The following is a 24,152-nucleotide window of genomic DNA, read 5'->3' as shown; positions in this document are numbered from 1 at the left end:
ACTGAGCATCTGATGTGGTCACCTGTGACAACAGCGCTCTGGGCTTCCTAATCTGGGGCGAGCAGCCTCAGAGAGACCTCCCATGTGAGGAAGGATTTAAACACAGGCTTTGCTCTGTGGGGATGTATTTGCTAATGTTTAAGCTTCTGTAGCTTAAGCATGTTTTTAAAAGTACATTTCATATGCACAGTTCAATTTTGCAGACGGCTGACGCATGAGGCTTGCATATCTGGCCTTGTGACTGCCATGGACATCTGGTCCCGTGCGGGCTGTGTCTCTCCGTTCTGCACCCATCCTGGGGGAAGAGCAGCAGCTGCACAGTGCCCCAGATCCAGCACAGCACTGCCTGGGTTTGGAACAACTGTACACTGGCAGACTGGCTTGGCAGGAACCCATCCCAGGTTTTCTTGAGCAGAGTGGAGCTGAGGTGCTGTGCTGTCAGGGCAGAAAAGGCAAATACTGCTGCAAGGAAGCATCCATCCAGCCAAGGATATGGCTGTCACACTTGCTGGTAGGACTTGACATGTCCCTTGATGATTTCTTAAAATAAATATTTAACAGGGGATTTTATGGTCACAAATAACAAGCATGCTTTTAAAATACTTGAAGGGAAACAAACTTGTGTAAGAATAAATTGGAGGCCAAGACCTGGTAGCCATAGATGTTTATATCGAAGGCTGGGGATTTCCTCCCGCCTGTTTTCAGGGTACACTGCAGTTGCTTTATTCAAGTGCATCTCCAAAGCTGCCTTTCTTCCTGAATAACACTCCCTTCCTTAGGAGAAAATGCTTAAGATGGCTGAAGTCATTGCATTTATTAGTGATTCTTGTAGTTGGAAGATGAGGGTTTCTTTTAGTCTGTTGAAAATATTTTTTGAAAAAAAGATCTTTTTTGCTGGTGCTGTTTTTTTGCCCAGCTGTTGCATCACAGTGCAGCACCATGACACCTTATCTACAGTACATCATTTTATCCCCTTCTTGGGTGCTTTTTAAACTGAAAATTACTCGGTAAGAGGGTTTAATGCAGTCTTAATTTTGCAATGTTCAGAAAATTAATAGAGCTTGTATTTTCAGACAGCTGATTCTGGAGTTTACAAATTGCTCTTTTGTGGTTCAAGTATTTACCACCAAGTATACAGGAACAAGGTGAAGATTCAGATTCCAAACTATTCATTCTGGGCTAGTACATGTGGACCCCATCTTCCTTTTCAAAGGGGAAAGCCAACATGAATCTTCTGTCTTGAAGTGATTCTTAGGATGGTCCACTTGTATTTGTTAAATTTAAGCCATGTTGATTGTCAGGTTAAAAGAAGAAAAGAAATGCAAGGAAGAACCTGACTGAAAATGAACTTTGGTATATGCCGGAAAGAAAAGTAAAAGCTTCAAGTTACATTATTGTATGAGCAACCTGCACACGCTTATCTGCCTGCGGGAGACATGGCTGGGAGGGTGTGGCCTTTTAAACCTTAAATTGCTCAGGTTTATGCAATTCAGCTTTTCTGTACCTTCTGTCATGCCACAGGCTTCGCCGTCTGACACGGGCAGCAGCGCTGTGTGCCTGCAGCGGGGGGCTGAGCCCAGGCCCTGCCCAGCCATGCCAGCCCCTGCCTGCTGATTCTACACCTGCACCACGCCCTGCAGCGCATGAGAGACACGGCAAAGCCACACACGTGAGTTCAAAGGCTTGTACCTTCTTTTGTCCTGCTCCTACTTTTCCCCTTGAGCTTGGCGTGAGTTCTTCCAGAGCAGCAAAGGTGCAAAAAATGTTCAGATATTCAAACCTGCCCTGTTTAGTGGCAGGGGAGTGGGTCCAAACCTCAGCCTGCACACTCTAGAGTGCCATGCAGCCGGACAGTGATAAGTATCTACTGTGTCTGTCATTAATGATTCAGCTCCCCATAGCCTAATGTAGAGCTTGTTTTATATAACATAGCTGTAGGTTACTGCACTTCTTGGTAGGCCCTGTTAAAATACTACTTACCTACATACATGCTGATATGCAAAAACACTGCTTAGTTCATAGCCTTTTTGTTAGCTAGATGTGCTTGTGTTTCTGTCCTCCCCGTTGCTAAGAAAGTCTATTTTTTCAGTAAAGTGTGTTGAAATCCAAACAATTATTTGTGGAGAGGTGCCATTTGTACTGCAGCTGCTTTAGCCCATCGCTTTATTAATCCTCTGGAAACCCATTTCTTCCCCTCCCCCAGGTTAAAACCCACAAAGTCTCGCTGCAGCTGTAGGAGGTAAATTGAGGCTACATTCACCACTGCTGTATCTTCCTGCTTGATTTTATGCATAGAACTGCAGCTGAGGTGAGAAAAAGAAGAGAACTTGATTTCGTTTTTATCTTTAGCTCATGCTCTTCACACGTAAGCTTACACTCAGTTCTTTACTCAAAACATCTTGTAATTCAGTACCAGTATATGCAGCAGTTGCAAACCTGTGAATATATGTTATAAGTTTTATTTCTACCATAAGACTGATTTTTCCTGTGAGAACGTGTATATTCTCAGTGCCAACTCAAAACCCAGAAAAGCAATGAGGGTGCGTGGGCATCCTCACTCACCAGAATGTATACTCTGAGTACTCAGTAGACAAGAGGTCCAAGTATATAAATCAGAAGGACCTGTTCACATGTTTAAACTTCCTAATGTTTTGGGTTATTTTTAATGACCAGGGATGGACTGCTTACATCAAGCTCTCAGCCGCTTTTACATTGGCCAAAGAAAAACACAAAAACCAGAAAAGGTGCATATTAGACTTGTATGTCATGATTTTCTAGGATGCCTGATAACTAGGAAAGGGCTCCTTCAACAGCAGGAAAAACAAGATAACCTTAGGGGACTGTACTTGGCACCATGCAAGGCACTTGCTTTCCCACAATCTTTTGTAGAAATGGAGCTCCCACTGCCCCAAACACTTTTCATTTTCTCATTCAGGTTCATGCAGAGCAACATCAAGGCAGTTCCAGCACTTCATTGAAACAGCAGTGACTCTTATCTGCTGTTGTTGGAAAAGCACAAATCCTGATCTGCAAATAAAAGCCAGAAATCACTGTCAGGAATTTGGAAAGCTGCTGATGTGTGAGGAGCTGTATCCTCAATACTCCCATCTACTTTCCTAAGACTGAAAATTCTTATTAAGGAAGTGATCTGTTACTAATTTGCTATTTTATTCTTCCACCCCAAACCTCAGAGCCTACCTGTATTTTCCAAAGATATAAATTGAATCAATCTGGGAAAGCTTGTCTCATTGTTGTCTTATCCTTGCCCCCTGAAAATACTCTCCCACTGCTAATTTCTCTTACTTGTTTGTGGTCCTGTAGAAGTGTCCTCCCCTTTGCTCACATGGGCTCTGCTTTTTTAAGGGTGTTCCAAGCCCATGTGTTTGAACATTAACTGCATCAGGACTTCACTGTAGCCTGGAGTTGGAAAGAGGAATGTTCCTGGCTCTGAGTTGTGATCATCTACTAGAAAAGAAAATTGAATTGTCTTTTGGAAGAAGTTTGAATGTGCTGGCATTTTCCCTAGCATAGCTTTTCTTTAGTAAAATGGAAATAAATTTTGCACGCAGGATGAGATGATAGATTAGCTCCTTTTCACTGCAAACCAGGAAATCAAGCAGCATTGTTTCCAGAAGGAAAGTAAATTAATACAGGCTTTCAAATGTAGAGAGTCTCCTCAAGGCTGGCTGCTGGAGGGAAGCAGTCTGGTATTTCTGGAGATGTCAGCCTTGTCTGCAGGGCTGCGTGCTGCCGCCTGGATCCTCTCACTGTCAGGGCAGATGGAGGCCTGTGGCTGATTTGGAGGGACTCTGTGGCCAGAGCCTTTTGAGGAGATAATGAAACCCCACTCCTGTTAAATGGGGGGACACTGGTGTCCTGCAATGCAGTCTGACTGAGCACTTGTTTGCAGTTCTTTCACAGAAATTAGAAGCTGGGATGGACACATATGCAGTTGATCTTTCCAATGCTTTCCCTAAAGGCTCAACCTGAATCTGCAAAAGCAATAATTATCTGAATCATGGGATTCAAAAGGATTCAGCACAGAAGACAAACTTTCACCTTCAATACATGTTCAGGGAATGGTTAGTTGGCAGTTCCTGTTGTGTACAACTGCTTCACAATGTGTACTGTTCTCATCCCACTGAGTAAAAATCAATTCCTCCTTTATAAGGAGCTAAATACTCAAACTTCCTACCTGTCTAGCTGCTCATGGAATCCTCTCATTGGTCCTCCAGTTTGACTTTAATACACCCACAACATTCTTACTGAAACAAAGATTATTAATAAAATAAATGTGTTTTTTCTGCCAGAAACTTCTTATTCAGGAATGCTTCCTATTTCTCTGTCTGGATTGGTATATCTTTCAGAAAATGGCTTGTTTGAAAGTAGATAAATTTTGATTGCTTTTGGATATAATTCCTGTCTGCTTTTTGCTTGTCTTTTCCCTAACCTTTTGCTTTCCATGCTTACAGCTACATGTGTTGAAATGCTGATGTTAAAAAAGTATAGGTGATGCTATTATTTTGTTTTCTATTACAAAGCTGATTTTGTACTATACATTTAACAGCATCAGTTCTCACAGGATTTTACAAGTAGAACCCAGTGCTGGAAAGTATAGCTTTGGGTTTTCATAGTTTCAGTCTGAGAACTCATCTAATCACACTACTGCTATTTAAAAGACTATATCAGTTCAGACCCAGTCAAAAAGGGTCTGAGGCACTGAAATAAATATGACTTGTAGGAGGAATTTCAAAGAATTAAAAAATCCCCTTGCCTGCCTGCACACAGCAGATAACATCTGATTGTGAGAAAGGATACAGGAAGCAGGACAATTTGAGCATGTAATTCCTAATTGGTTTCTCATCACTGGACTAAACAGCACACAATTGGTTTTCATACCCACAGAACCAGTTCTGGAAGTAGATATTAACTCAGCCACCGACCTAACTATCTTTCCCAGGCTGGTGTCACTCGTGTGTCCTGGCTGACAAAACCTTAGTAAGCCTCTTGTTGTTAAGGGGAATATTACAAGGCCATCAGCAACACATGCATGTTAATTAGCAATGGGCTTTGGGGGAGTTCCCATGAGGCCCCAATTAAAGCAGTGATTAATCAAGTCAGTGAGTAGTACCACACTAGGGATGTTGTTTCCCAGCACTGAGCAGATGAAGACAGAACCAGGCTCTACAGGATGTGTTTTGGTGGCTGAGGGTTTGGTCACTCTAATAAACAAAATTTACTTGCTGAGACTTTTGTTGGGTAGGGAGCTTAGTCATTATCCTGCTCCAAAAAAAAGAGATGCCCTGGAACAGAAACTATTGCACAGCCTCATCTAGAGAGATCTGCTTCTACTCCTGCTTGCATACTTTAGGTTTACCCAGTCCTTTCCATTTTAAACAGAGCTATAAGCTCTACTGCACACCTGACTCCCAAAGGAGCAATAGGGACTACCAGCAGATATAAATGGGCACTGTCAGCACTGCTTTGTAAGAGAGGTCTGCTCAAGAGCCAAAATGTAACTTGTGTCAGCCCCAGAAAACTGATAGTCACACCACAGTAACTGGGCTGCTGGGTTCAGCCTCTTCAGTGTCCAGTTTATCTCCCTCTTCCCAGCAATATATTTTTCTTAAATGTGATATTCAGTACTCAGCAGCGCACAAAATTGTAAGGTCATCAACATTTCTTCCCCTTGTCCATCAAAATTTCTTTTTATGGCTGCATATTGTGTGTTTTCCCTTCTTTTTTGAAGCTGCCCCTAGGCTGTACCATTCCCCTAAGCTGTTGAAATTTCCCTGCTGACTACCTTACCAGGGCTTGTACCCTCCTTTATCCAGGGTCCTGAGTGGGACTGGGCCCCAGCAGTTGTGACCCTGGAACTGAGTGGCAAGGAATGCTTTCAGATTGTGCTATTTTAAACAGCAGTGTCACTGTACCGTGCAGTTCTTCAATAGGGACTTTTTTTTCTGCTTAGGATTTGTTTATTTAGTCATTTTTGTGGACCAAGTAGCAGGAGGAGGAAAGAATAAGTTACAAGTATAATTTAAGTTATAGACATTTACAGACCTATAATTTTAATTGTATATAGTATATAATATTTAACAATAATTTTAATTATTTTATAATGTAAAATATAATAATTACATCTAAATCATAGTACGGGAGTTAGGTGAAACATAAATGAACTTGAGATACAGATGATTACATCCTTGTTGCACGGAATTTGCTTAATTTTTCCTTTGAGTGCAACAGGCCAGAGGTTTTAACCCAGGCATTTGCATTTAGACAAGTTACTCTGGGGAGCCAACTGCTGCAAGTTGCTGCTGTCTCCCCTGCAGATGCATGTCCATAAAGCAGAGGATGCAACCCCAGAAGTCAGGAGTTTGTGAGGGCTTGTCATGGTTTGACACTGGCACAATGCCAGTGCCCCATGAAAATATACTTCCCTGGTGTTTGCTGTGAGATGTGACCAGGAAATAAGCAAAGCAGGCCTCTACCTTAGAAAAAAAAGTTTATTAACTAAACTACAAAAGGAAAAAAAAAACCACACACACACGCACACACACACCTGGAAAATGAAAACTCCACAAAAAGCATTTCCTCCTCCCCCCACCACATTTCCAATACATCTTCCAAATTTCAAGTCTCCATCCATCACCTTGTAAATACTCAATTCTAGTCTATCAAGAGGAGAGGAGTCCTTCTTGGGGCCATGGTGACCTCTTCCTTGCATGCCCAGCGCTCTCACCACTGGACCTGGAACAGAGCTGCTTCAAGGGTTATCCTTTTAAGGGTGCTTTGACCAGTTCCAAAAAAGCACAGTTTTCTCTCATCTCGGGACCTCTTTTCCCCCCCATACTTGTCTACCCCCTGGGGCCGGGGGGTCTCCAAAACTGAACCCTCTCAGTTCTGAGCCATCGCCTCCCCCCTGCATGCAGCTTCTGTGTCGCGAGGAAGCATGGTTCTGTCCATGGCTGTACCAAAAAGAGTCCAGCAACCAGCTACTCCATCATCTCTTTCCGGCCTCTTCTTTACTCTCCCAGCCTCACTCACTGCTCCGACTGTCATTCACTTGCCCATTTCCTCTTTATCATCCACTCCATCTCCCCTCCGGGAAAGGTCCAAATGCTCTGTGAGGTCTTCATTGTCCAGAAAGGGGTTAACAAACTTCTGCACGCAGCCAGGCTCCTTCCCTGCTGCACTCCCCCCTTCCCCCTCCTTCTCCACAGGCGATATCACTTCAAGGCCACAGGCCCGTACCAGCTTTCTCTCTCTCATCTTCTAGCTGGGGGTGGGGGTGCTGCCCAAATCTTCTCAGGGCCTCTCTCCCTCTGTCTTTCCTGGGGGGGGCTGCCCAACACCTCCTGGTGCCCCCACCACCCTTCCATCCTGAGGGGTCAGGCCTACCTCTGCCGGGCCGCAGGTTTCTCTCCCCCGCCCAGCTCGAAGCCGGGCAGGGGAGCCCTCGCCTCTTTGCTGGCCGGAAATCAAAAAGAGAGCCCAAGGGAGTGCTCTGCTTCTAACCCCTGTGTTCTCAGAGGCGCATCCACCCTCAGTGGCCAAGCCTGGTGTCAATTTAAAATCTGAACACCTATTGGCCTCTGGCCACTCCATTCCCAGAAAACCTGCTTCCTGTAAACCCATGACAGGGCTTTCCCTCAGATCAGGTCTAAGAGCATCTTTGTGGTCACCTTGCTGCACAAGGATTCTTGTGACAGAATCTGGGCACTGCCCCCACTGGCATGGGGGCAGCCAGCTGCCCCTTCCCCTGCTCACCTAACCAAGCAGGTGCTTCTAACCACATGGGTTGCTTCTAAAAAAAGGTCCCCACAGGGTGTTGTGAGAACTCATTAAGTAGTTTGCCAAGTATTAAGAAACTCCTGGATCAGAGAAGCAGTTGTAAAGGCACAGCGTAATTAAAGCACAGTTTACTTTATTATGTGTTATTAGCAGGGTTATCCATCACATGCTCTGTGCTTTGTAGTTATTAAATGTTATCTCGTGGTCACATGTGAGGAGATGCTGTGTGGTCTGAGGGTGGCAGGTACCATGGCGTGGGAGCCAGGCTGAGGTGTAAGGTTTCAGTGTCCTGAGGGGAAGAAGTCTTCCACTTCTCTTTTGCTCCCTCTTCATCTGCTTCCTCTTCCCTCCCCTCTCTGGGAGGGCAGAGAAGTAACATCTCCCACCTTCCCTGCTGACCCACTTGGGGCCCTGGGAGAGGATTGCAAAAACAGATTAAGATTTACTGTGAAGCTGTATTAAGTTAAGATTTTCACAATCCCATGCAATTTACTCTGCCTATTGTATTCTTATGTTAAAGTTAAGTAGGGCAGCCTGCACAGAGCACACATGGTCTGCAGTGCCCATCGCAGAGACACAGCAGACACACCTGCAGCAGGGACCAGGGATGCTCTCCCTCATGCAGTTTGCATGCTGTACGTGTTCCTGGCTTACCAGCATCTTAGAAGGCAGCTGGGACACCTGGTTGTCCAGCCACAAAAATACAGTTCTGTCATCTGCTCAAATGGCTGAAAGCAAGCTTGTGGTATTTGCGAGGCTGCCAGTGTTGGCAAAGGCAGCCAGAGCAATCAGCCAAATTGGAGTGGAGGTGCACCTTTTGTTACATAACTAGCCATGTCATTTTGTAATTTACTATGTGAAATGCCAGTGGCATTTATTATGTCAATTAGGATGAGCATATGTTTAGGAAGCCCTTGAGGAGTCAATCATAATTGCTCACATAGCCTCGCTTCCACCACATGATTGACTTCCTTTGAGCAGGTAGACTGTGTGCCTTTGGGAAGCAGTTACCCACAGCCTGCCCATTTTGCTACAACTCATCTTCACACTTGGAGTCTGAGCTTTTAGTTCTGGCATAAGTCTGGGCTTACTGAGCTTTGAAAAGAGCAAGAAACAGAAGTTACTACCTTAACCATCAGTATTTGACAACTAGAGGCATGCCAGCAACAAGTCTGCTTGGAAGTACTACTTTCTACTGAGGTGAGTTCATTCCTAGGACATTTTCCTTATAGTAAGGAATACTTAACCTGATGGATATATACTGTCTTACTCAGATCTTCTCTTCACACAGATCTCATCCAGCTGTTCCTAATACTGTCAGTACTTCTGGGCTGATTTTTTTTCATTTTAACATGCTGAGTAAAGTTTTGTATCCATGAAATCACCAGAAAGAGCAATCCAGGTTTGCGTGGGCATGTGAGAGACAGACAAAACAGCCGAATATATTTCCATACATTCCCAACAGGCATTTCAGCTAGATAATTCCACAACAAAAAACTTTTTCCAACATTGGTTAATTCTGTAAATTCCAGCATGAGCCACAGAGAAAAAAATTCTTTTCAAACAGTCTGGTTCTGGTTTTAGAAGTTACTTTGCGTGCAGGCACAGTATGACGTTGCTGTTGGGTCTCACAGCTTGAGCTACAACTTAAAAAGTTGGGGTTATTCACCTACTGTACTGTACCAATGGATTTTTCTATTCAGTTGGAAATGCCTTTCATCACTAAAGGCTCTGCAAAGTACTTTGATTGTTATAAGCTCTGAGAAAGACTTTTTGACTATTAATAACTTTGAAAAGCCAGCTGTCTTAAAACTGGGGCCAGGCAGAGGAGAGGTTTTGGAGGTCCTGTTTGTTGTGTCAGACACATTCTGTACTGATGTGCTGAATTTTTAAATACAATTATTTTCCTCTAAGAGCCAGTTATAACAGTCTTTCCTAATATCTTAAAAGTCAAGATGAATTCTTACCTGCTAAATTGATATCTCCAGGATTCACAACTCTCCTCCAGCTACTGGCTTTTTACCTGAAGGTATGTATCTTGCCTCTTCCCATAACAAATCTCCATCTAATTACACAGCAGGCAGGAAGAAAATGTTGTGATTCTTCTTTAGTCAGAATAGATTTAAAAATAAGTGGAAAGGTAGGGAAAAAAGAGAGAATAGGCTATACGTAGGAGGAATTCTGGTCAGAAGGCATGATGATAAGATTTTGGGCACCTTAATGTTTTATAAACTTCCTTCAAACAAGGTTTCAATTCAAACTGACAAACTGACTCCTTTGGCCTTTAGTGCAGCTATGCCAAGATTAGTGCAAATTATTGCATGATATTTTATAGCCGGGTCTTTGAAATGTGAATCACTGTCTTTTTTAATCTAAAATACTGTATAATACACATTGTTGAAGTGTGGATCACTCTACAGTGTTTCACACAAGTGTTGTATAGTACCACCTTGAAAGGTAAAGTCAGCGTAATCTATAAAAAACTTCAGTTGGAGAGAAGCAGTTGGTACAAACCATGGTAATGGGAAACCTGGGAGGCTGTTACAAGGGAAGACACTTTGATGAAAGGTAGGAAGTCAAAACAGTTACCATTTTACTAATGGCAAATAGTTTTCTAAAAGCATTCAACTTCATACTTCATTATAAAACCATGAATATTAAATAAGTGATGTGATCTTGCAACCCAGATTCTGGCAGGAGCAGTAAGGTCACAGCTAACCCTGCATAAATGGAGGACTGTTGTGCTTTTGCTTGAGAGGGTGAGGGAGAACCTCTGCCCCCTCCTAGCCATGAGCCACTCCTCTCCCCAGTGAGGGTGAGCCACTAGATGGGGACAATGCCCACATCTAACCTGCCCACATCTAATCTAGCCAGTGGCAGGCTGGGCTGAGGCTCCATTAAAGAGCTAATTCTGTAACTATGAAAGCTGTTCAGCCTCCTAGCAATTTTATCTGGATATTTTTTAACACAAATAGACAAGATGGCAGTCTCCAAGCCCTCTGCAAAGAAGCTGATTATCAAGGAAGGCAGGTATCGGCTGCAGCTAGGGTGGTGAAAGGAAGGCCAGGTGAAAGCATCTCTGCATGAATAAGGAGCTCCTGCCCTTACCTGGCAGCTGTGAATGCTGCTGTGGCAGGGCAGTTTCCTTACATGCCTGTGGACCAGCCCCTTTGGCCATCCACTGCCTTACTGACCCACAGAAATGGATGGCTGTGAGTCACTCAGAGATGCACATTTGTAGGAGATAAGAGCCCCTGCTGGACTGGGGGAAGGATGCAGAATGACTTTGCTGCCATAATTTAGCTGAGAAGAGCATGACAGCTCTGTCAGTAGAACCTCCATCTCCCATGGGTTGTACAGCAGAGAAACAAGGTGTGAAAAGGCATCTGTTTTAATCTGCAGATACAGGATTTGTTATACACATGCTCTGAATGTGTATAAAACAGGAACATTAATAAAAGGTATCCCTTAAACACACAGAGAAGACCAAGCTACCAAACCAACTAATATTTGTCAGTCTTACTGTGCTATTTAGAATCCATTTTCTTTATACATGCTGGCCACTCTTACCATTGACTGAAGATTTCATTGCCACCAAGCTGTACTACTTCAGCATGAACTACTGGAGCTAAATTCCTCTTACTGCTCTGCAGCTCATCTGTTTCACTCCTCTGTTTTCCAGTGATGCCTGATCACTGGCTTATCTTTCTCCATTTGTGATTTAAGCCAGTAGCTGTTCCTCCAGGCTCCATGTTACTGCTTCTCTGGCCTTTAGGCATCTGTTTTATTCTTTCTGTGATAGCCACTTCCATAATATCTTTCATCGCTTAATTGTTTTTCTCTTAGCTTTTGTTACTCATTTTTTGCTACCTGAAGTCTCTCCCATTTTGTGCCATGCTACTTCCAAGTGCAGCCTCCTGACCTGCTGGGTTAATATTTGACAGTGGCTGGGCAGAGGCAGTGGGGTTCTGCCACTCTGCTTGGCAAGCCCTCTTCTTGCTACACTGCTGCCAGTGTAACTGTGGTGGTAAGTCAGAATTTAAACTTAAGAATGGTTAAATGCTTCACTGGGATGGGATAACTATGGATTTGTTATTGCAAGGAGATCAAAGGCATTCTCTCTACCTACTCTTTGTGTTTATTGTCCAGGCTTTTTATGAGGGTTTTTCTGCTATTCTCATAAGTGCTTCTGGCAGCTGCAAATTCCTAAGCAGTGAAGACCAGTAAGATGCAAACTTCTTCAAATTAGTGCAGCCTGTTGGGTATCTTTTTAAAAAATGTGTTATCATGACAGTGCTTTTCACTGTGTCACAGCCCTGGGGCTATTTTATGCCCTGATGTGACCATTGTCATTACAGCATGTGCCTGAAAACTTGGCAATATGGATATCCAGATAGCAATGTTCTTCCTTCATCATTTGCACTGTATTCTTGTGCTTCAGGTCTCTGCCTTGGACTGAAGTTTGGTTCACCACAGTGTCACAGCACTGTGACATTCTTACAAATCAGTACTTGATTTTCTTTATCCAAGATAATCTGTGCTAGGTGCTGTAAAACTATGCTAAATCTGGAACCTGAGTTGTTGAAAGCTTCCTGCACAGCAGGGAAGTGCCAAATGCTGGTGATGTCTGCTTAGGCCTGGGACCACACCTCCTCTAAAAGCCTCTCCTGCCAATCATCCTTGCAAGAACCACCCTCTGTCAATATGGCTCTGGCTACCAGAAGCTTGAGACTTACAAGGGGACATCCATGCTCCGCTGAGGCTGCCAGTGGTGGCTGACACCAACTCAAAGGAACATAAGATTCCTCCCCTCTGTTTTCCCATCTCTTCCTCCCTCAAGGACAGAGCTTGAAGAATAGAGGTTCAGCCAAGAAATTATTACCTTTCCTGTTTTGCTGTGGTTTACCATCCACCTATGCAGGTTTTCTTGCTCAAAGTGTATTTTTGTTTTTTATTCATAGGTACTGGAAGAAGTAGAAATATGCACTAGTAATCAATAGATCAAATTTAAATCCCTTCTCCCCTCTCTTCTACAATGTTCAAGAGAAATTAAGACTTTAAGCTTCCTAAAAGGACATGATACTAATTATGTAGCTATTATATGACAGCACATAAATGTTATAAATACAAGTGACTGCAAACATTGCAAAGAGCATCTGCCTCTGACTGAATCCATGTGACAGTTCCATCACACACCCTCCATGCTAACTCTTTTGGTGGGATAATCACTTCTCAAAGATGGCAGTCATTCCATTGCTTGATATTTCCAGCAGTTTATGAAGGTTCATGGGTGAATGTGGACCAGGTTAGCCAGAAGGGGCTGAGATTTTTTTTTCCAGAGTTTATATTAGTATGTAGTCAAAATTTTCTGAATAATAGACCTCATAGGACTTGAATTTCATGTTCTAAAAACTCAGTGCCTATTACTAATAAATGTGGATAGTTTGTGTGTAGCAAGTATTTGTAATTTATGTAAACATTGTAAAATTCAGGTACAACTCCTCGCACCTGCCCTTTTCCACTAGCATTGCATTATTAGTATGTCAGATTGATAAAGCATATCTGTAACGTGGCCAAGACAGTCAGACTTTGACTCCTCTGGGGCTTCTCTCATCATTTTTGCTGCAGCAGAACATGGCCCTAGGGCAGTGGTGCCTCTCTTTCTCTGTTGTCATTGCGAAAATAATTGCAGTAGCTTTGGAGCTGTAGTACTGTTTCCAGCTGTAGCTAATTTGTATCGGGGCCTTGCTGGGTTGGACATGTGGAAGTGGAGGAGAGGTATTTCCAGGGTTAGGGCATGAGGTTGGGAAGGGGTGGCTCAGATGCTCCTGGGGACTGCTCCTTCCTCAGAGCAGGGCTTTGGCTTTAGCTTTCAGGTTGGCTGATGGGAGCTGTGTGTTGGGTCTCCTGCCGGCAAGCAGCAAGAATTCTGTCCTTGAGAGCATCCACAAGGCAACAAAATGCTGGAGTTTGCTGTATTCTGGTGTGTGGTGCATAGGGCAGGCCCCCCATACGTGTCCCTGTGTGTGGTGGTGCAAGAGGGCATGTTGGGGGAGTGGAGAAACAGCATGATGCTGCCCACAGCCCTGGTTGCCCCTGGTGCAAGGCATTCTGAAAATGTAAAAGATAACAAAGCTTATAGCACAATGCTATTTTTGTCATGTTTTCTTGGTTTCTAATTCATTTTACATCTATTTTAAGAATCATGGAAGTTCCCAAGCCATGCATTGCCTTTCTTGCAAGCAGTCCTGTTGACTTGAGATGGCTCCCTCCATGAGTGAGGGATGTGGAGAGCATGGACACCCGCCACAGCCATGCCACTTCATCTAGAAGTTATCCTAGAGCTCCCTGCAGGAGCCACTTACAGTGCCCAGATAGTCTCCACCCCAGCCCCTGATAATTTTTTATCTCATTTTATTTTGCTGTGTGTCACCTTAGTAGTATTAAATAGTAATTCCTATATTAAGATAACAGGTGGTGCTGCTACCTGCACTATGGAGAGATGTTTGTTTCTTCACAAATAGCTTTTCATAAAGCTCTGGTGAATATTTTTACAAAAGGAAACATTTGACTCTGGCATATTTTAAATATTTGCAAAGGTTCTAACAGGCAATGATTTTAATTCCAGTGAAGCTACTGCTAATCAGGAGACAGAGCTTATGCAGAACTCTCTCTTGCAAGCAAAAACAGGCACTTAACATAATTGCTTCATAAGAATAAGATCTAGCAAAACATTGAAGAGAATGTTTGACATTTAAACATCTGGTTAGTGTTAGTGGGGCTATTATTTTACCTTCATGCCAGAAAAACCTGCCATGTTAAAGTTTAATTTCTCAGGTTTAGAACCCATGAGCTTTGCATAAAAATAGGGTTTATTTATATGAAAATATGCTCTGTCATAGTCAGATTTTTCTTATTATTCTTTCCCTCATTTGCCCTCAGACATGGGTGTCTGAGGCTGACACATTGTCTCAGCAAATTAAGTCAAGCTGAAAGCAAGGGTACAATGTTAAGGCAGAGCAGCAAATAAGATTCACATTTTCAAGCAAGAGCAGTAATTAGGCCATTGCATATTTTATATCTTCATGTTTATTTTCAGAGTGGAGTATCAAAATAAGCACAGAAGTAATGAGACATAAGTGCTCCAACAAGCAGTTGGGGTTCATCAAGTAAAAACTACAAATTACTCTTTGGTTTTACTGCCACCCACAGAGTTTACATCTTTAAAATACCAGCAGGCAGGTGTTGTGGCCAGAGCTAATTGGGTTTTTAGCTAGGGACATACTGGGTTTCTGTATGACAAATTATAAAGGGAATAGGCAATCCACTACTTAGCATTGTGCTGTGGAGTTCAGTATGTAAGGTGTTGGGTTCTTTGCAGAGCAAATGAAGTTTTGAACTGATTATGCTGCTGCAGATGGTTATAGCTGCTTGACTGCAGGCAGGCAAACTTTGAATGCCGGGGTCCAGGTCCATTGCTGCTGTAGTATGAGAATGGTCTACAAGGCCCCAAGCTCTACATTCTCATGACCCAAATTATACTCTCTCTGGCTACAATACAGTGTTTGTATGCTTGTGTGTATTAGGTGAAGCTGCTGCTCTCCCTTGCTATGCTGAACAGGCAATTTGGCCATCAACTTTATTCTTACCTGTATTTCTGCACACAGTCTTGCAGTGATTGCCTACACACAATGCTACTTTTCTGGCAGAAGTAATGTGGCCACAAAATCATCTGACTGGAAGTGCAGTAATATGCTAGTTTAAGGTTTTCAACCATTAAATGCCTGTAGTATTACTCCCTATCTTGATATCTTTCTTTACAGTGAGAGTATCTGTTTAAATAAGAGAGATTTATGAGAAAATATGTCCCTGGAGTTAATTTTTTTTTTTTTCTGTCCCCTTCTTTGCTTTACTGTCCCATCCCGAACACACAATCCTTTCCTAGTACCTGATATGTACTTCATATCCAGATACATACTGCAAGTATGGTAAGGAAACACAGCCCAGAGCATAATCCTTCGGCTTTCCTCCCCACAGATCTGACGGCACACAAGCCTTGCTACAGCTCTCACAAACAGAAAACAGGCTGGGTGTTCCCACCTGCCCCCTTTTGAATTGCATCAATTCTGATTATGAGCCAGAAAGAAGAAGAAATGGAGGACAGCTCCCTGCCACTCTGTGTCACCTGTGGCCAAGCACATTTACCAGAAGAAAATCACTTGTACAGCTACACCGAAGAGGTCGATGATGATCTGATATGCCACATTTGCCTGCAACCTTTGCTTCAGCCATTAGACACGCTCTGTGGTCACACCTTCTGCACAGCCTGCCTTACAAACTTCCTTGTGGAAAAAGACTTCTGTCCCATGGACCGCAAGCTTGTGATTCTCCAGACGTGCAGGAAGTCCAGCATACTAGTGAATAACCTCCTGGACAAGCTAATGGTTAGCTGCCCTTTCACAGAACACTGCTCAGAGGTTGTGCAACGTGGTCACCTTGAACAGCATTTCCAAACCCAGTAAGTTGTTGTTGATAGACATTTTTTCACTCCTTTTTTTGAGCAGAGAAAAAAATATCTTCAATTAATACCGGTCAAAATAGACAGTTAATGTAAAGAAACAGTTGTTTATTTCACTCCCAATGAACACAGTATCATTAATTTTGAGCTGAATTTTGTCCATTTATAGTCCAAGATGTAGGTTATATCTTACTCTTTTTTTAGAATCAAATGCATCAGTGCATGTAAGGTACTTCATGCTATTGTTAGCAGTTCTGGGTGAATACTTTGTGGTTAGCTGCACAATGACAATGTGTATGTAGTCCAAAGAGATCTGCATGTTTTGGGAAGCTGAGCTATTATAAATATTTTAATAGCACATTAAAGGTTTTATAATTGCCCTTTCTTCAAACATTTTTTGAATCACAAATGACCTATATGAGAAGTAGAGCAGAAAATATTCCAGTTTGGTATTGGTCTTTGAACCTGAGTGTTCCTTTTTTCCAGGTGAGCACTTACCCAGGGCACCATGGGGCTCACAGAGATACAGTCTGGAAATCTGACTGGACTCCCTCTCCAGCGTTATCCCTCCTAGCAGTCAGGACCCGCTCCATCCTGCCTCTGGGAGAGAACTCTCCAGGGAGCGGTTTGGCTCCTCTGCAATGAGAGAACTGAATGGTTCTTTGTTTTGCAGGGTAAAAGCATGTGCTGCTGCTTTTGTCTTGCATTTTCTGCCTGTTGTAATGAAGGCAGAAAGGTAAAGAGGTACATTCAGGGCTGTGATTTCTGACAGCAGACTAACACTTTGGCATAGTCTGCGTGACAGCACCTCAGGTCTGAGGAGAGATGGGGTCTAAGATGTGCCCTTTTCTGTGAGCTGTATCTGTTACCCAGTGAAATTACTTCCCCTGAAGTTTGCAGGTGTAAATCGCATTGCTAGGTGTGTACTTCTGCATGTGCAACATGAAGGAAGCCTTGAGCCAGCACAGGGCTCCAGACTGTCCTGCACAGACACGGCAGTACTGAGGGCCAGAGCATGGCTGGTGAGCAGGCTGGTGAGCCAGAGGGTGGAGGTGTGCTCATACAGTGCACACTTCACAGCCTGCGAGCCCACAACCAGAAATGGCTCTGCAGCCTGCTGTTCAACGTGTCCTCATTTGCACTGGAGACCTCATTTCCCGAAGCACCTGGATTCTCACTAGGAATTTATTCACTTGAAGGTATTCACTGAATTATGGTATCCTAACCAACCAAAAATGTCATGATTTTGCAGTACTAAAACAAAAAAAGCCCACAAGCTTTAGCAATGCATTTATTAATCCCTTGCAAAGGTCATGAGACCACTTTTCACATGCTGGAGGTTTGGTGTTTGTGGATTTGGGTGCCCTTGTCCCCACATTTCTGGACCTGGCTTTCCCTGTGAGGGTGCTTGTTGCTCATGGTGCAAGAGGCAGTGGCAGCAGGCCCCAGCCCAGGCCAGCAGTGCTCTGGGAGTTCCACTGTGTGTGGCTAAGGGGACAAAATAACAGAGTTACTCGTAATTTTATGTCTTAGGTCAGTACTTCTCTAACAGACCTCAAATGTTAATTTCAACAGAAATGCACGTAAGGTGACTATCAGTGTTCTGTGAGCTGTTGTCACTGAAATTATGTTTCTATACAGATTCCAACCACAAAATCTTGAACCCCTAGTTCAAATGCCCTTTCCCTTTGCTATACCTATAGCTGAATTTAATGCAATTTAGACCTTCCTCTTTGTCTTCGTTTTTTGACATGATGATGTTATGGCCATAAAATTAGCAGGACACCCATTCCCAATTTACCCCCAACCCCCAATAAATAAGCAAATTGAAATAATGTTTTTTGCATGGAAGCCACATAGCTAGCACAACTTCTGATTTCTAGTGTTGATTTTCCTATGTGGATATGTGCAAGTCACTCCAGTGTCTTAGTTTCTTTTCCTTAAGGTGGTAGTAAAGGTACCCTTCACTACATATCTTAACAGAATTGCACTGCTATAAACAATGATTTGGTCCTGTAAAAGCCTGGCAAGTTTTATTCTAGTACTTATTGTTGAATGTCAGAGGCTTGGCCTGGATCTTCCCCTCAGGATCCTCAAGATCCTGTGCTTCTGGCTTGCTTGGCCTGAGCCCAAGCAGAGATAGAAAGAATTGTCTCAGGAACATATTCCCACTATTTCCTGCTGCTGCCTCTTCCCTGTGTCAGGTTCCCTGCACCAGCCCCAGGTTTGCAAACCCCAGGAGCAGAAGACTGGAGAGATGGAGTAGGGTCTTCCTACCCTAAAGCCTCTAATGTAGTGAAGTACAAAACATTGCTACATAAGCTGGACATTTTTGTTGTTGCTACTCATGACATGGCTTTTCTTTCCTCAGAGTGGTTGGGAGTGCTGAGTTACCTTAAGGCCAAAAGGCAGAGACAGGAGAATAGGAAATCACAGGGAACTTCTGCTCTTGGGGGTTTCAGCTTTACAGGGAATAGGTACTGCAACCCCACTAGCATTCCCACTTGAGGGAAGAAATAGGAGGGAACATTCTGAGCGATTCCTAAAGGTGGACTTCTACATCCTTGTGCTTGCAGATGCTGCACAGTACCTTTCTTTTTTTAAGCACAGCATTAATTAATTATCACCTAAGGTATGTTATGCCTCTGCCTAATTTAGTTGTTGGAAATGCAGAAACCTCACTTGCCACCCCATCTTCAGTTAATGGCAAGGAGAAGAAAGTTGTGCTCTGTCATGCCCAGGGACAGATTAAACAGACTGAGCTGATGCTGTTCTCTTTAACTCTTGTGAGTCAATAGAGGGAAGGGAAAATGTGTGATTTTGCTCATTAAAAATACAATAATAATCATAAATATTTGGTGTCTGCAGTGAGAACAGTCCAGAGCCCACCTGATATCTCCAGAGAACATTATTGTGTTCTCAGTGAATAAATTAAAGTAGACTCTGCTAGGGTCACCGGGGTGGTCAGCAGTCCTCACATTGCTTGCATTATTCAGGTTCAAACCACTCCTGGTTCTCAGAGAGAAAACAAAAGTTTGCCCTGATCAGAGATGAGGTCACTGATGGGACAAGGTGAGCTTGCTGTTTTATGCTTTGTAATTGATGAGAGAACTTCACCATTTTTTAAAACACTGGTTACCATGGAGCAGTCAACTGAAAGCATCCTTATTTAAAACGTTTGCTCTTGCATCCTTCAAAAAAACCCTGAGAAGAGACATGTCCTTGGATTATTACAAGATTTATGTTTGTACAAAAACATCTGACCAGATTTGGGGAATTCAAACTGAGATGCAAACAGCCAGCAGTTGGCTGTGATCTTTTGCAGCGTTTTACTTTAAAAAGGTGTGGTCTTCTGATATCGCCTGCTACAAAACTCCACAGGGGGCATTTTTTTTCCCCCTTGTCAGACAGCTACACCCTTCCGTGATGCAGTTTAGCTCGTAACCCATCTGCTTGTGGGCAGTGATGTAAACATACCAGCTGCCTCTGAAGAACCACTCTGAATCCTGCAGGAGGCAGGTCTCTTCCCCGAGCATCGCTCTCCTCTGCAGCATAAGTCACTGTCTCGCCAACCACGCTGTGCTGTCCCTAAACCCTCACATCTACCCATCTGAGAGTCAGATCGAGTAATCCTCTTACAGGTCAATGATTTTTGCAGTGTAGCTTCGTTTAAGGGATTTAAGCTCGATTCATAATGTGCTACCATTGCGTTGAAATGGAAAGGCTTGCTTAGAAGGGGCTTGGCTGGCACGAAAGCTTCTCGTTGTGTGTCCCACCAGCACAGAGAGACGGTGGGAAGGAGGAAACCTAGCAGCAGTGCCAGCACTGCATTGAGAATGAAGGCTCTCCTGTTACTGGTCCTACCTTGGCTAAGTCCTGCAAACTACATAGACAATGTGGGCAACCTGCACTTCTTGTACTCCGAGCTGTGAGTACGCACAGTCGCGCTGGCATCGTGCTCTGTGTCTGTCTGTCTGACCCGAGTGGCGGGAAGGGGCTCGCCATGAGCGTGTCGGGGGGTCTGTCTGCCTGTGTGTCTGTGCCTGTGCATACGTGTGAAGAAAACCCTGCAACCTCTTGCCAACAGCTTCACACCGTGCTGCTTCCCATCCGGAGGCTAATAATAGCAGTACGTCCCCATTGCTTTCTGCCTTGGAAGCAGCTGAGACGTACTGAGTGAAGCTGCTTTCTCCCTTACCAACTTGTTTTTCTGTGCTGTTGTTTTAGGTGTTCATTGGTTTGGGGTTTATTTCCATTTCCGAGTCTGTGTTTTTCCTTTATTCCTGTAAATAGCCTTCTGGGGATCTGGGTATAGGGGAGGGCATCAGGATAGACACCCCCAGTAGAGCACTGTCTGTGTACATGCATAATGTTCTGTGTGTAAAGCTGCATGCCTGTAGCAAAATGCTGAGAAGCCTTTCACCAGAAATAATTCACTTGAGACAGAAGAGAATATTCCCCTATTTCTGTTTTTGCCCACAGCAGAATGTTATTTTTTCTGTAAAGCAAATTTAACTGTAGCAATCCGTTCATATATCTTCATGCTTTTAAAAAACCCACCTCAAACGACCCCATAGCTGGTCTTTCCAACCCATAAAACAAATATTCTATGGTATCTTCTGTAAATGTTATTACTTTATTTTTTCTTGAATGTTATTGTACTAGTTAGTGGAGATTTTATGACTAGAAATAGATATTTGCTTCACTATGTTTTCATTAATTATGTGTTGTTTGTATTTTAACAAATTGTCAACTTTCAAGATCTTCATTGAGATAACAAATGCAATGTCTAATTCTCTCAAAAATAAAAATGACTGTATTATGCCTACAGTAGGAATATTTTAGGAACAGTTGTGATTAGTACCAAAGAGACTAATTTTCAAATTATTTTGTCTCTACTGTCAGACAAAAATAGCAGTGTTTTGCAGAAACACAAAGTCCTCTTTTGAAATCCTTGTGTGATGTGCATGGTAACTATTAATAATTTAGTCACACTGCATACAGCAGCTTAGGATTTCTGTATGCTGTAGGTGTTTTTAAACATTTAACAAATCTAGTGTTGAGGGTTGCAGCTATGTCCTCATTTTAATTTACTGGCATTTTGTTTAAGAATGTTAATTTTAAAAAATTAAAAAACAAACCCAAAAAACCACAAACAACAAACAAACAAAAAGCAGTTAAGCCAAGCAGGCTACAGGAGCAATCAAGCTCAAAACAGGGCAGATGAACACTTATAATGGAAACAATGGCATCTGGGGCGTCTAGTTTCCAGGAAAACAAACCAACGAGATTAATCAGAGCACAGGCACAGATGCAGCCTACTTGCTTTTCTTGGGGAATTCAGGTTCACTGATTCTCCCAGGATAAAGGGCTATGATGTACGGTAGCTATTCATCTCTTATTTATTTAGCCTTCTAACCCACAGAGATGTTAGTTGTGCTGAATGTCTGCAGTTGTTCTAATGGAGTGGGTGTGGACTGGGGCTTGGACGTGCATCTTCAGTTATCAGCAATGGGAGGTGCACATCCCCTCTCCAGCACCCAGCCCTGGATGCTATCTGGCATCCTGCTGCCAGGAGCCACTGCTCAGGGCCCCTCACACCACTCTGCCTCTGGCCAGGGCAGCAGAAAGTGGCATTTACTGGGGCTGACACAACCCAAATGGGCACCAGGCAGTTTGACCTCCTTTCAGGAATTTCTTCTTCTCCTCCACGTGTATGTAGTGGAGGAGTTATCTCTTCATCTTTGGCTGCTGCTGGATGCTGTACAAGGCGTTGATACAGTGGGATAGATTCAAGGTCCTTTCTAATTACAGCAGTTGAAAGAAAAAGAGAAATACTATTTAATCAGTTTATACAAATGTTATGATCTACAGGTTGCTTCTTCAGTTGCTTGGGCTCTGCTTGGACATTTTTAATGCAGTTTTATGAGTGAAAGAGAAAAGCCCCTGGGGTCCAGGACAGCCTGACACTCAGGGGCATGTGTTAACTTTTGCACCCGAAACAAGCAGCTTTGTAAATTTTTACCCACAGCTGACTGAATAGTCCCTGCTGTGTGTAATGTGTCTGATGGCTTGCACCATGGCTACACCCCATTGTGTGTACTGTGTCTGATGGCTTGCACCATGGCTACACCCCATTGTGTGTACTGTGTCTGACGGCTTGCACCATGGCTACACCCCATTGTGTGTACTGTGTCTGATGGCTTACACCATGGCTACACCCCACTGTGTGTACTGTGTCTGATGGCTTGCACCATGGCTACACCCCATTGTGTGTACTGTGTCTGATGGCTTACACCATGGCTACACCCCATTGTGTGTACTGTGTCTGATGGCTTGCACCATGGCTACACCTGCTGTGTGTAGTGTGTCTGATGGCTTACACCATGGCTACACCTCATTGTGTGTACTGTGTCTGATGGCTTGCACCATGGCTACACCCCGTTGTGAGTAGTGTGTCTGATGGCTTGCACCATGGCTCAAAACTAGGCCATAGTAGGCAAGAAAGCATTTTTTTCATTATCACATTATCTTTGGTTGCTGGCGAGTACAAATACTGGCCTCAGTCAGGACTCATTATTTTCTTGGCTGTCATCCACCAGAAATACCAACTGAGGAGGAAGAGTGGGATGATGGGTTTGCTAGCAACAAGGAAAGAGCTGGAGGACAGCGGGGGATGCAGTTACCATCACTGGTGCTGGCACAAGAGGAAGAATAAGGGTGCTGGGATTCACACTGCCCTCTCTCTCATACAATCCATCTCTTCCCTTCTACTCTGTTCAAAGGTTTTGTTATTTATAATGCATTGCTGAGGTTTGCTTTAGTTCTAGGGCATTTTTATTCCTCAGTGTAGAGTGGGCTACTTGGAGAATAGCGATTACAGCACAGCACAAAACCCATCTGGAGAGGCAGGCCCTGGAATCCAGCTAGGAAATAAAGAGATTTTAGCAGATTTGAAGAGGAGAAATGAAGTTGGGGAAAGGCTGTGCCAGACCTTTGCACTTCAGCTTGGTGCCACACAGGTGGAAAAGGGACATGTGTGGATGTGTTGTAGTGGCACTTTATGGGATAGATGTTGGGTGCCACTATTTTTAGTTTTCTGTTAGCAGTCTGATAATTACAGGTATTCCCAGGAAGCAAATACATGTCCCCTGATGTTGTCACCTGCACTAAAACCTCTTCCCTGCCTGTTGTCTATTGTTCTTCCCTAAGCACAGGTCTTGACACAAATGTTGTTCCTGTCCTTGCTCTTTGCCAAATTGTGAAGAGCAGCATGTGATAAGCCAGGGTTCTTTCTTTTGAGGAGAAGCCCGTGGAAACATCTGACAGAAGAACAAGGGAAACCTGTGAGATTTACCTTGAGGGATCTCTGGGAGATGGGGGGATGTAAGCACACAGTGTCTCGCACCAATGTAAGGGCCTATTTGGGTGTTGAGGGAACCCTACCCCAGGGTTCATGCCTTCTTCTTTATATGTCTGCAAAGACTTGGAAAGGCATCTGCTCTCTTTCTTTCTTATTTAACATATCTTCAGAGAGGAAATACTTGCCCCAGCATTATTTTGGGTTGAGGTATGTTATTCCCTCCAGTTAAAAACATGGTTTGTGCATGGAGAGGCAGCCTGAGGTCACTCTTAGGAGGCTTTCCTGAGTGTGATAACCTGGTGACACTGCTCACACCATTGCTATCTCTCTCACTTCATAGGACAAGCTATGCAGCCAGGTATTCCTCAATAGCAGGACTTTCTCCACCTTTAGCTCAAAGGGTCACTTAGAAATAAAACTGAGGGAAGGGAGGTTGCAAGACTGGGCAGTAAATAACCTCACCTTGTCTCCCTA

General features: G+C 43.6%; 1 protein-coding gene across 1 annotated transcript in view; it reads left to right on the top strand.

Annotated features, from left to right (window-relative positions):
• The first annotated feature begins 393 nt into the window (after window positions 1-393).
• Window positions 394-24,152, top strand: part of LNX1 (ligand of numb-protein X 1) — an 81,068-nt gene continuing 57,309 nt past the window's right edge. The window contains exons 1-3 of the mRNA XM_030946848.1: window positions 394-511; window positions 1,522-1,669; window positions 15,835-16,315. Coding sequence (XP_030802708.1) covers window positions 15,930-16,315 — 386 coding nt within the window. The 5' untranslated portion in view covers window positions 394-511; window positions 1,522-1,669; window positions 15,835-15,929. The remainder of the gene's footprint in view (window positions 512-1,521; window positions 1,670-15,834; window positions 16,316-24,152) is intronic.

This window comes from Camarhynchus parvulus, chromosome 4, assembly GCF_901933205.1.
Source record: "Camarhynchus parvulus chromosome 4, STF_HiC, whole genome shotgun sequence".
Lineage (NCBI taxonomy): Eukaryota > Metazoa > Chordata > Aves > Passeriformes > Thraupidae > Camarhynchus > Camarhynchus parvulus.
The sequence above is the reverse complement of the archived record's forward strand: the minus strand, read 5'-3'. Positions and strand labels throughout refer to the sequence as shown.